Genomic DNA, 12,299 nt, shown 5'->3' on the forward strand with positions numbered 1-12,299 from the left:
CTGGGAGACACACCAAACATGTGGAAGAAGGTGCTTTGGTCAGATGAAACCAAAACTGAACTTTTTGGCCACAATGCAAAACGATATGTTTGGCGTAAAAGCAACACAGCTCATCACCCTGAACACACCATCCCCACTGTCAAACATGGTGGTGGCAGCATCATGGTTTGGGCCTGCTTTTCTTCAGCAGGGACAGGGAAGATGGTTAAAATTGATGGGAAGATGGATGCAGCCAAATACAGGAACATTCTGGAAGAAAACCTGTTGGTATCTGCACAAGACCTGAGACTGGGACGGAGATTTATCTTCCAACAGGACAATGATCCAAAACATAAAGCCAAATCTACAATGGAATGGTATAAAAATAAACGTATCCAGGTGTTAGAATGGCCAAGTCAAAGTCCAGACCTGAATCCAATCGAGAATCTGTGGAAAGACCTGAAGACTGCTGTTCACAAACACTCTCCATCCAACCTCACTGAGCTCGAGCTGTTTTGCAAGGAAGAATGGGCAAGAATGTCAGTCTCTCGATGTACAAAACTGATAGAAACATACCCCAAGCGACTGTAATTGGAGCAAAAGGTGGCGCTACAAAGTATTAACGCAAGGGGGCCGAATAATATTGCACGCCCCACTTTTCAGTTTTTTATTTGTTAAAAAAGTTTAAATTATCCAATAAATTTTGTTCCACTTCACGATTGTGTCCCACTTGTTGTTGATTCTTGACAAAAAATTAAAATTTTATATCTTTATGTTTGAAGCCTGAAATGTGGCGAAAGGTTGCAAGGTTCAAGGGGGCCGAATACTTTTGCAAGGCACTGTATTTCCGGTATATTTGGTCAATCTGCGCTTGTCAAAATAAGTTGTTCCGACCAAAAGTGTGATGCCAAAGTGTCCATGAAAACAGGGCATACGAACGATGATCGATTTTAAGAAATTTTGTCCATGTAAACATAGCGAGTACGTCCTGCTGCAGTTACAGTGGTGCAAATAAGTATTTAGTCAACCACCAATTGTGCAAGTTCTCCTACTTGAAAAGATTAGAGAGGCCTGTAATTGTCAACATGGGTAAACCTCAACCATGAGAGACAGAATGTGGGAAAAAAAACAGAAAATGAATTTGTTTGCTTTTTAAAGAAGTTATTTCCAAATTACAGTGGAAAATAAGTACTTGGTCACCTACAAACAAGCAAGATTTCTGGCTGTCAAAGAGGTCAAACTTCTTCTAACGAGGTCTAACAAGGTCTACCAAGGCTCCACTCGTTACCTGTATTAATGGCACCTGTTTTAACTCGATATCGGTATAAAAGACACCTGTCCACAATCTCAGTCAGTCTCACTCCAAACCTCACTATGGCCAAGACCAAAGAGCTGTCGAAGGACACCAGAGACAAAATTGTACACGTGCACCAGGCTGGGAAGACTGAATCTGCAATAGGTGTGCGCTTGGTGTAAAGAAATCAACTGTGGGAGCAATTATTAGAAAATGGAAGACATACAAGACTGATAATCTCCCTCGATCTGGGGCTCCATGCAAGATCTCACCCTGTGGCATCAAAATGATAACAAGAAAATCCCAGAACCACACGGGGGACCAAGTGAATGACCTACAAAAAGCTGGGACAACAGTAACAAAGGCTACTATCAGTAACACAATGCACCGCCAGGGACTCAAATCCTGCCCTGCCAGACGTGTCCCCCTGCTGAAGCCACTACACGTCCAGGCCCGTCTGCGGTTCGCTAGAGAGCATTTGGATGATCCAGAAGAGGACTGGGAGAATGTGTTATGGTCAGATGAAACCAAAATAGAAGTTTTTGGTAGAAACACAGGTCCTTGTGTTTGGAGGAGAGAGAATACTGAATTGCATCCGAAGAACACAATACCCACTGTGAAGCATGGGGGTGGCAACATCATGCTTTGGGACTGTTTTTCTGCAAAGGGACCAGGACGACTGATCTGTGTAAAGGAAAGAATGAATGGTGCCATGTATCGAGAGATTTTTGAGTGAAAATCTCCTTCCATCAGCAAGGGCATTGGAGATGAGATGTGGCTGGGTCTTTCAGCATGACAATGATCCCAAACACACAACAAAGGAGTGGCTTTGTAAGAAGCATTTCAAGGTCCTGGAGTGGCCTAGCCAGTCTCCAGATCTCAACCCCATAGAAAATCCGTGGAGGGGCTTGAAAGTCCTTGTTGCCCAACGGCAGCCCCAAAACATCACTGCTCTAGAGGAGGCATGGAGGAATGGGCCAAAATACCAGCAACAGTGTGTGAAAAGCTTGTGAGGAGTTACAGAAAACGTTTGGCCTCCGTTATTGCCAACAAAGGGTAAGTAACAAAGTATTGACATGAACTTTTGGTATTGACCAAATACTTATTTTCCACCATGATTAGCGAATAAATTCTTTAAAAATCAAACAATGTGATTTTCTGGGTTTTTTCCACATTCTGTCTCTCATGGTTGATGTTTACCCATGCTGACAATTACATGCCTCTCTAATATTTTCAAGTGGGAGAACTTGCACAATTAGTGGTTGACTAAAAACTTATTTGACCCATTGTATGTCTCTGTATCTGACACAGCAGAGGTATGCTTTTCAAAGTGCCCTCGTTTAGTTTCATGTGCAACATGCACGACGTGTTTGGGTGGCCCGGGCTGCGTGCATAGCGTTGCGCATTCTAAACGTATGCTGTAAGCCATTTACACAGCTGGCCTTTGAAACGGGGGTGACTCAGCGAGAGGACGTCCCTGGATGGGGGGTCTCTCCCAAAGCCCGCACCAACCCTGGCTGGCCTCTCACGCAAGCGGACTAGAAAGAATTCTAACTCCTCTGGGTGACAACTGAAATTGATAAGGAAGAATGAGAAGGATTTTGTGCAGTACACTTCAACATATTGTGAAAATAAATAAATGAATAACTACAAATTCTGTTTATTTGGTATCATCAATTGTGAATTAACATTAATATCACTAACATTTATATAAACCAACGTATTTAAAAAAGGCCTTTAAGGAAATAATAGGTTAATGCACCTTGGCACAGAGGCCCCAGAGACTTGCAGAGAACCAGGGGACTGTTTTTAAACAAAAGCCACACTAAATCTATTCTCAGGCGACCTAAATAAAAATAAAAACCACAATGAGCAAATGTGGAAAGGAAGGAATTTGGAGAGGAAATGGACAATCCATCTGATTCTCCTCTGCGCTTATGCGAAGGCAAAGAAACAAAGTATACCTGCTGCTTCTGATCAAGCTGTCAGGAAACTGATGCTATCACAAGTGGCAACAGAGCTCTGTTGGCAGATGTTATATATTAGGGAGTACATAATTTGTTCCTAAATGATCACGTCACAGCCAGACGGTTTCAGGGGTTCTATATTGACTTCTACTCAATTACACCTTAAAGCAACACAAGGTAATTTTTCAGTTTTGGTTGATTTTAGCAACACAGGTGGACGAAAGTAGTAATGTTTTGCCTCAGGAAGACTGCGTTTCCCATTAGGACCAGCGCATCATAAAATCCTGATCTACCGGTCGCCTGCAGATGGATTAAACAACATTTTTGTTTCCAGCGGCTGTGTAAAGGATGAATAGTAATGAGGTAATGAATCCAGTTGTGGCTAAACAATAGCATATAGGGTTATAGGGTTGAAAATAGAAATGTTTGATTTTGTACCGTATTCTCCCACTGGCCCTCCAAAACTTTTTGTCTCTTTTTTTGCTCTGCCAGCGTTTGCATCGCATGGGGAAAGAGGGAAGTGACATATGCCGTAAAGCAAGGCAAGGCAAGGCAAATTTATTTATATAGCACAATTCAACACAAGGCAATTCAAAGTGCTTTACATCACATGAAAACCATAAAAATCACATTTAAATCAACACAACGTAAAAACCAAGACAAAAGATCGCATTTAATCACAGAATAAAAATAAATAAATAAAAATAAAACAAAAATAGAAATAAAGCAAAAACTACTACTACTAATAATCATTGAAATCAGCAATGGAGATAAGCACAAGAGGAATAGAAGGCAGGTAGATTGAAATATATAGACAGTTATGGATATGCAGTGCTAAACAAAAGCGTTTTTAGCCCTGATTTAAAGGAGCTAACAGTTTGAGCATACTTCAGACGTTCGGGTAACTTGTTCCAGAGGTGAGGAGCATAATAACTAAATGCTGCCTCACCCTGCTTGGTTCTTGTTCTTGGAACAAGCAGAAGACCCGTTCCAGACTACCTTAGGGGTCTAGATGTCTCATAGGAATCTAACAAGTCAAGCATGTATTTTGGTCCAAGGCCATTAAGTGTTTTGTAGACGAGCAGTAGTATTTTATAGTCTATCCTTTGACTCACTGGAAGCCAGTGTAGCGATTTCAAAACCGGTGTAATGTGGTCCAGCTTCCTTGTATTTGTGAGGACTCTGGCTGCAGCATTCTGTACTAGCTGCAGCTTCCTGACTGATTTTTTATCAAGACCTGTAAATATACGTTGCAGTAGTCCAATCTGCTGAAAACGAATGCATGCATAAGTTTTTCCATGTCTTGTTGAGTCAGAAGCCCCTTAATTCTGGTTATATTTTTTAGGTGGTAATAAGCGGATTTAGTGACGGACTTTAGATGGCTATCAAATTTTAGATCTGAGTCAATAATTACGCCAAGGTTTCTGACTTGATTTGTAGCTGTAAGTGACATTGTGCTAAGATGGCTGCTTATCTTTGACCTTTCCTTTTTTGGCCCAAAAATGATCACCTCTGTTTTCTCCACATTTAACTGGAGAAAATTCTGGCACATCCATTCATTGATTTGATGAATGCATTTACTCAGGGAGACTAAGGGACTATAATCATGTGGGGACACAGAAATGTACAGTTGTGTGTCATCTGCATAGGCGTGATAGGAGATGTCATACTGTTCCATTATCTGAGCTAACGGAAGCATATAGATGTTAAATAAGAGTGGTCCAAGAATTGACCCTTGAGGGACTCCACAAGTGAATTTGGTTCGTTCTGACTGATAATTTCCGATTGACACAAAGAAATCCCTATCATGTAAATAGGATGTGAACCACTGAAGAATAGTGTCAGTAAGCCCTAGTCAGTCAACACATTTGTAGTTTGTTTGTGTTGCAGGGTTCCTGCCACCCTCATCAAAGTTAATAAGTGCTGGTGAAAGCGATACAAACCCCCTCGAGATACAGTGCCCCCCATAATTATTGGATTTATCATAATTATGTGTTTTTTAGCTTCTAAAATTTTTTTTCTTCAAAATAATATGGGACCTTAATGGAAAAAAAGAGAAAAATCCAACCTTCAATACAAGTGCATTTATTCAGTGGGGAAAAAATCCCACATAAAGAAATCATTATTTGACATCAAATAATGTGTGTCACAATTATTAGCACCCCTGGTGTTAATACTTTGTACAACCCCCTTTTGCCAACAAAACAGCACCTAATCGTTTCCTATAATGTTTCACAAGATGGGAAAAGACAAAAAGAGGGATCTTCAGCCATTCCTCTTTGCAGAATCTCTCTAAATCATCCAGAGACCTGGGTCCTCTCCTCTGTACTCTCCTCTTCAGCTCACCCCACAGGTTTTCAATGGGGTTGAGGTCTGGGGACTGAGATGGCCATGGGAGGAGCTTGAGTTTGTGTCTGGTGAACCATTTCTGTGTAGATTTGGCCATATGTTTAGGGTCATTGTCTTGCTGAAAGACCCAGTGACGACCGATCTTCAGCTTTCGGGCAACAGATTTTGATTTAAAATGTCCTGGTATTTCAAAGCATTCATCATGCCATGCACCCTAACAAGGTTCCCAGGGCCTTTGGAAGCGAAACAGCCCTACATCATCACTGACCCACCCCCATACTTCACAGTGGGTATGAGGTGCTGTCTACACGCCAACAAGCTGTTTGAGAGGCATGCACGGAGAAAAGCTTTCCTCACTCACAATCATAAACGCAAACGTCTGGCGTTCGCCTAGTGGTATTGGGGCTTCAACTGGGACCGTGTGCTTTGGTCAGATGAGACCAAGATTGAGCTTTTTGGCAACAAACACTCTAAGTGGGTCTGGCGTGCCACGAAATATGCGCATGCTGAAAAGCACCTCATACCCACTGTGAAGTATGGGGGTGGGTCAGTGATGATGTGGGGCTGTTTCGCTTCCAAAGGCCCTGAGAACCTTGTTAGGGTGCATGGCATCATGAATGCTTTGAAATACCAGGACATTTTAAATCAAAATCTGTTGCCCGAAAGCTGAAGATGGGTCGTCATTGGGTCTTTCAGCAAGACAATGACCCTAAACATATGGCCAAATCTACACAGAAATGGTTCACCAGACACAAAATCAAGCTCCTCCCATGGCCATCTCAGTCCCCAGACCTCAACCCCATTGAAAACCTGTGGGGTGAGCTGATGAGGAGAGTACAGAGGAGAGGACCCAGGTCTCTGGATGATTTAGAGAGATTCTGCAAAGAGGAATGGCTGAAGATCCCTCTTTCTGTCTTTTCCCATCTTGTGAAACATTATAGGAGAAGATTAGGTGCTGTCTTATTGGCAAAAGGGGTTTGTACAAAGTATTAACACCAGGGGTGCTAATAAATGTGACAACATTATTTGATGTCAAATAATGATTTCTTTATGTGGGATTTTTTTCCCCACTGAATAAATGCACTTGTATTGAAGATTGGATTTTTCTCTTTTTTTCCATTAAGGTCCGATATTATTTAGAAAAAATATAAGCTAAAAAACACATAATTATTTTGAATCCAATAATTATGGAGGGCACTGTATAAAAGAGGTGTCATTCAACTAGTTGTCAGTCGACATATCACCACAAATGTTATGAAAATATTTCATGAGGGTTGAAAAGCTACCAAGCGTTGCTTTAATATCTGAATGAAAGGTGAATGTGACCAATGCACGTTGTTCATGACACTTCTCACGTCTATTCAGGGGTGAAAGTGTTTTGAATTTCTTGCTGGAACTCCCCGACGTGATTTTATTTATTGATTTATTTATTTGGGCGGTGTCAAAACTACTGAAATGCAAAGAAAACTGTTTTGGTCAGTTATTTCTATAACACATACAAAAACTGATTTTCATTCTAATTGTATTTTTTCAATGATTTGTAAAATAAAAGTTAACAAAAACAGCTATAACCCCAACCTCCATCTCCTATTTTTTATTTTCCCTCATTTCCTCAAATACTAAATGCCAAATCTCAATTTTAACTACTTAAGAACATAGGATGATTATTAAAATTGAAGATAATGTGAACATTTACTTTTTTTTTTTTTTTTTTTTTTTTTTAATAATAAAGATATAAGTAACATACATTCAGAAAAATAAGTACAAATGACATATTATGCAGAGTGAAATGGAATATATTTTGAAGATCGCGCAAACATTGACTTTTTTAAATCATAAGGAAATGAATAAGTGGCCTAACATAAATGAACAAATATAGATGTTCTGAACTTTCCCATCAGAGCAAATAAAACTAAATATGATAGATAAGCCACCCTAACTCTTTCCTTCCTCTTAAAGATTTGATCAATTTTCTGTTGCATTGCCATTTTTTTTCTTTAGCTGTTTCAGAAAACATGCCCATTTGAACCAATCAGAGCTAACTATCTCGGGTGATCACATGTCATTATGTCAGCCAACTGAATGGATAAATGAGTCCAGGCATGTTGCTTTGCTGTGTGCATTCGCACAGTGACGTGACTCGTCATCGTCAGACTCTGATAACTGCAGCAGTTCGGGAAACCTCCATGCCGTCCGTGGAATAAAATAAATAATAAATATCGGTGGAAACGGGTTACGCTACACAAGCACTTTATTATGCTTGTTGTTAACACTTGTGTCTGTCAATTTGATGTTGCTAGATTGTTTTCTTCTTGGAGATGAAATGCATGTGTGGCAGCTTTGTATTTTTTTTTTTTTACATAGCGTTTTGGAGAGTTGCCGTCATATTTTCGGAATCAAAGCAACGTATACCGGAACAGCGTTTCAGCCCTGAATCTTATACCGGAACTGCGTTCACGCCCTGAATCTTATACCGCAACTGCGTTCCTGACCGTTCCAGCCCACTTTCACCCCTGCGTCTATTTCTCTCCAACAAAAGTTTCCTTCTTCCTCGTCATCTTGCTGCATTCGCCCTTGGCTGCACACTTTGCGAGGCCTTTTGACTTTCGGAGTCTTTGTGGTCAAATCCATCTGTGTTGCAGCCTGTCGAAAATAGTCACAATGCAGCAGCTCCCACAGTAATTGCACAGTGCAGCAGAGGAGCCAGTGTCACCTCCCTCTTTCCTGCCAAGACGCTCCAACAATGATTCTTTCCAGGAGTGTAAAACTCTCAATTGCGCTTCAATTAGTTTATGTTGACTTAGAAATGTTATAGAAATGCACTGAAGTTCTAATTGAGTTAGAAATGTATCCTCTTAGCATACAGACTCATTGTGTGACCAACTGCATCTGACTCAATTAAGCATGGCTCATAACTGAATGCCCATTGTTCTGCTGCTAGGGTACTCATTGGGGCGCCTCTGAATCGGATTTTAAAGGGAGCACCCGCTGCACTTTGATCCCATTTTGCTTTGACTCTCTCATTCTTCAGAAAATCCATGCTGGACATAGAAGAGACCTGCTTCAACATCCATAGCGGCGCGCCAGCACCTAAACATTAGCTGATGCGGCAAAGCTTAACTGCATTTTGTGATAGTGATTCTGCTCTCCTCCAGTGTACACCACTTAAAAAATAAGTTTGAATGGTAGCACGAAGATAGTGATCAGTCAACTTGAGATAAATGGCAAGCTGCATGCAGACTTGCAGGTGGGATGATCATGCGTCTTGCTTCATGCAGGACAGTCTTCATTTAAAGTGCCTATGACAGCAAAAAACATGTTTTTTTCATATTTCACGCGGTATTTTATGCTCCTGAATGACATGGACCGGAAGCGATTATATATTCAATTTTTTGAATCCCGCGCCATGAAAATGAATAACTTCCTGTTTTGAGAAGGAATGAGAATGTGACGCCATCCAGGTCAGCCTCTCACAATACAGCATTGCTTTATAGCCTGCAGATGGACGGCGAATTCAGCTGATTTTGTGGATTAATTTGTTTATTTTTCGCATCACGCCAGCCAAATGTGCTGCAGGGTTTTATTGCTCCACTGGGGAGAGACGTGTGAGCCTTTTTGGGTTTCAAAAACCCCCACCGAGATTGGCCAAAACAAGTCCGACAACTGTGGGACCATTGGACTTACGAGGAAGAGAGTAGTGCTGCAATGATTAATCGATTAACTCGAGTATTCGATTTTGCTGCTTCGAGTATTCGTTTAATTTAAGTGGCGTTGTAATGGTTTATTTTGAAAGTGTTTGCATTTAGTTTTATTGATTTGGGTGGATACACTGCCTTCTAGTCTGCCTCATTTCACATGGCTGAACCCAATTGCTCCCTGTTAAGACCAACATAAGCTAAGTTTTTGTTTGAGCTATTTTTTTTTTTTTTTTTTAAATACATTCGTAATTTAGTTTATAGGTATATTTAGCCTGTTTTTGTGGGAATGTGTCTGAAGTATTTGTTAATAGCACTGTAAAAAAAAAGTTAATAACATTTACACTAGCGGACTTTTGCTATGTAAGTTAGCCAATTGTTCTTTTGTTGTACATAGATCCTCATTTATTATACCGTTTGAGGCTCAGCTTAGGTAATTTAATTTTTCATGTTCCTTATCCGATTACTCGATTATTCGAACTATTGGTTCATCGATTAATCGACGACTAAAATAATCGATAGCTGCAGCCCTAGAAGAGAGTAAACATCGTGTTTTGTGTTATGTCAAAAACTGTGATCATGCACACGTTTTAATACGGAGGTGGCTTGCATTTTGTGGCTGACAATGCTCTTTGACCACCGAGGATGCCACTTGGCCGACAACCGGCAGCTTGTCGCACACCAGCTTCGGTCCTCTTCGCGAGCCTGCCGGGAGACCTTTATACTTGGCTTATGCTCGTGCGGTTCGCCATATCGTCCAGACTTCCAGCCCCTTCTGCCCTCTTCCTGTGCCCGGTAATAGACCACTATCCTCAGGTTGGACTCGGGCAGCTACGCGCTCCTCCGACGTCGACTGGTTTGTCCGCTGGTCAATCTCCAACTGCTTCCCCGGCAAACGAGCTCTCCTGCCCGCAGCAGGGGAACGACAAGCTCTAGCTTGCTCACCACCCTTGCTGACTACTCCGCTGCCGTGTGAAATGATCCGGGGTAGTTTTGCGTGATTTTTTGCTTCAAAAGGCGAGAATAAGACTTTGAAATGCCACTCGGTTCGAGTTAGCATGTCAGCTAGCTGTCGCGCCTCTTGGTTTGTTTACGCTCTCCAAAGCCGGGGCAGGGAAATGACAAAAGCCAGACTAACTTTTGTGGCATAAAATATCATTCAGGAGGTGCAAGAAGTCAACAGTTTTGACCATTATGGAGTAATTTTGCCATGTCGTACTGAATAAATGCATTTTAATATTTCATATTCCATTTAGCACAAGACTGTTATTTGTCATGACCATACCATTCATTTAGTAATTGGAGAAAAATACTTTGATAAAAAGAATATCCTGTAAAAATATTGGAGATTGAAACAATGATATATTGATGCTCTCTTTGTCGCATTTTCCTCATTCTGAATGATTCCCCCTCAATGGGCTGAATTCTGAATCAGATGAAATCGTGACCCTGCCGACATCATCCTCCAGCTGGGAACGCTAGAGCACTATAATGACAGGCAGGGTTAAACAGCAAATTAAAAGACTAATTTCTCGTCACCTGCGCTTTGCCAAATTGTTGTATGTAATCGAATCGTCTCAAACTATGATTCCAATTCACATAATAATGCTATTTAAGATTTTTTTTTATGCTGTCGCAAGCACATTAAATGCTCTGTCCTGTGCAGCTCTGTCCTCTTTTTGGAGTTGCATCTGAACACACTACACTCCAGTGTTTGCGAGTGCTCGTTGCAATCCATAAATGTTCTGTTTTATGGCACTGCACTTAGCAAGAGGGATGAATTCGCAAAAACAAAAACATTGTCAACAAATGAAATCCGCCTTCATTTTTTTCCCCTTTTTCTGTTATGCATAGGCCTACATCATGATGCACTATATCATACAGAAACTGTCTTGAGACAGACAACGTATCTTAAGAATGAATTATGATACCACTGTTATGTGACTGACTGCCGACCAATTTAGTCAGAAGGGAAAGACTCCAGCACCCCCGTGACCTTTGTGAAGATAAGTGGCATAGAGAATGAAGGAATTAATTTTTTCATGTCAAAAATTTCATTTTTGGGAGTATGCTTAAGTTGGATGTTGTCATATATTTTTCTTCACTAAATACCACAAAATGTTATCCTTTTTGGTGTTGTGGAAATGGCCACCCTACTTGTGAGTCATGTGCTTGTGGATTCAGAAGTGACACAATTGGTGGCCTCGAGGTTGGCCATCACTAGAATGTGTATAATATGCAGATAACTGTTTTATAAATAAACCAAAAGACATCCTACCTAGATTTACAAAGCTCATGACCATGTCTGCATCATTCAGGAAGTTGTTGTCTTGCAAGCTGGCGATGGGGGGTGCCTGCGTGGTGAAGATGGGCTTGTATGGATAGGAGTACCTGTCGTCGTCCCCCTCTGTTGACATGGCATTGTACAGGTCCAACATAAACATGGGGGCAGAGTTGTGCTTGCCGTGAAGATGCGGTCGCGGCCGGTGCGGCAACCCCAAGATGGATAGAATCTCCCGCTGCATCTCCCTGCGCTCCTGGCTCCTCAGCCGACGGTGGATGAAACTGGAATGAAACTCGTTGTCCACGGAAAAGTTTGTAAAAGTCGCGTCGGCTACGACGCAGTAACTCCAGATCAAGAGCAAAGCGGGAGCGCGTCTATCCAAAAACGGTGCCATCGCAAACAATGCCGTGCGTAAAAGTCTTCCACGCGGCTGCCAAACCGTCCAAACTTTAAAAGCACCTTTTGCAACCCTGTTCAATATCCTGAATCAGCCGCCATCACGTTGAGGGAAAATCTCCCGATCATCGACGATCGACTCTTTGTCCGTTTTACCATGCGCGTGTGGTCATCTGTCGCTCGTCCTCCTCACAAGCTGAGGGGGGCACACCACCTCTGTGACTACTTTGCCGCTGACTACAAGTGCAAAGTGGAAGCTGGTGCCTTTAAGCAGGAGAGTACTACTTAAGTAGAGGGGAGGAGCAGGAGAGAGAGATAAAGAGGGTGGTGGATGA

At 41.6% G+C, this 12,299-nt stretch overlaps 1 protein-coding gene across 1 annotated transcript in view; it reads right to left on the reverse strand.

Annotated features, from left to right (window-relative positions):
- The window catches only part of bmp7b (bone morphogenetic protein 7b), a 76,880-nt gene extending 64,842 nt beyond the window's left edge, over positions 1-12,038 (reverse strand). The window contains exon 1 of the mRNA XM_057830150.1: positions 11,563-12,038. Within this exon, the coding sequence (XP_057686133.1) occupies positions 11,563-11,962 (400 nt within the window). The 5' untranslated portion in view covers positions 11,963-12,038. The remainder of the gene's footprint in view (positions 1-11,562) is intronic.
- Between the last annotated feature and the right edge of the window lie 261 nt (positions 12,039-12,299).

Source organism: Corythoichthys intestinalis, chromosome 2 (genome assembly GCF_030265065.1).
Source record: "Corythoichthys intestinalis isolate RoL2023-P3 chromosome 2, ASM3026506v1, whole genome shotgun sequence".
Taxonomy (NCBI): domain Eukaryota; kingdom Metazoa; phylum Chordata; class Actinopteri; order Syngnathiformes; family Syngnathidae; genus Corythoichthys; species Corythoichthys intestinalis.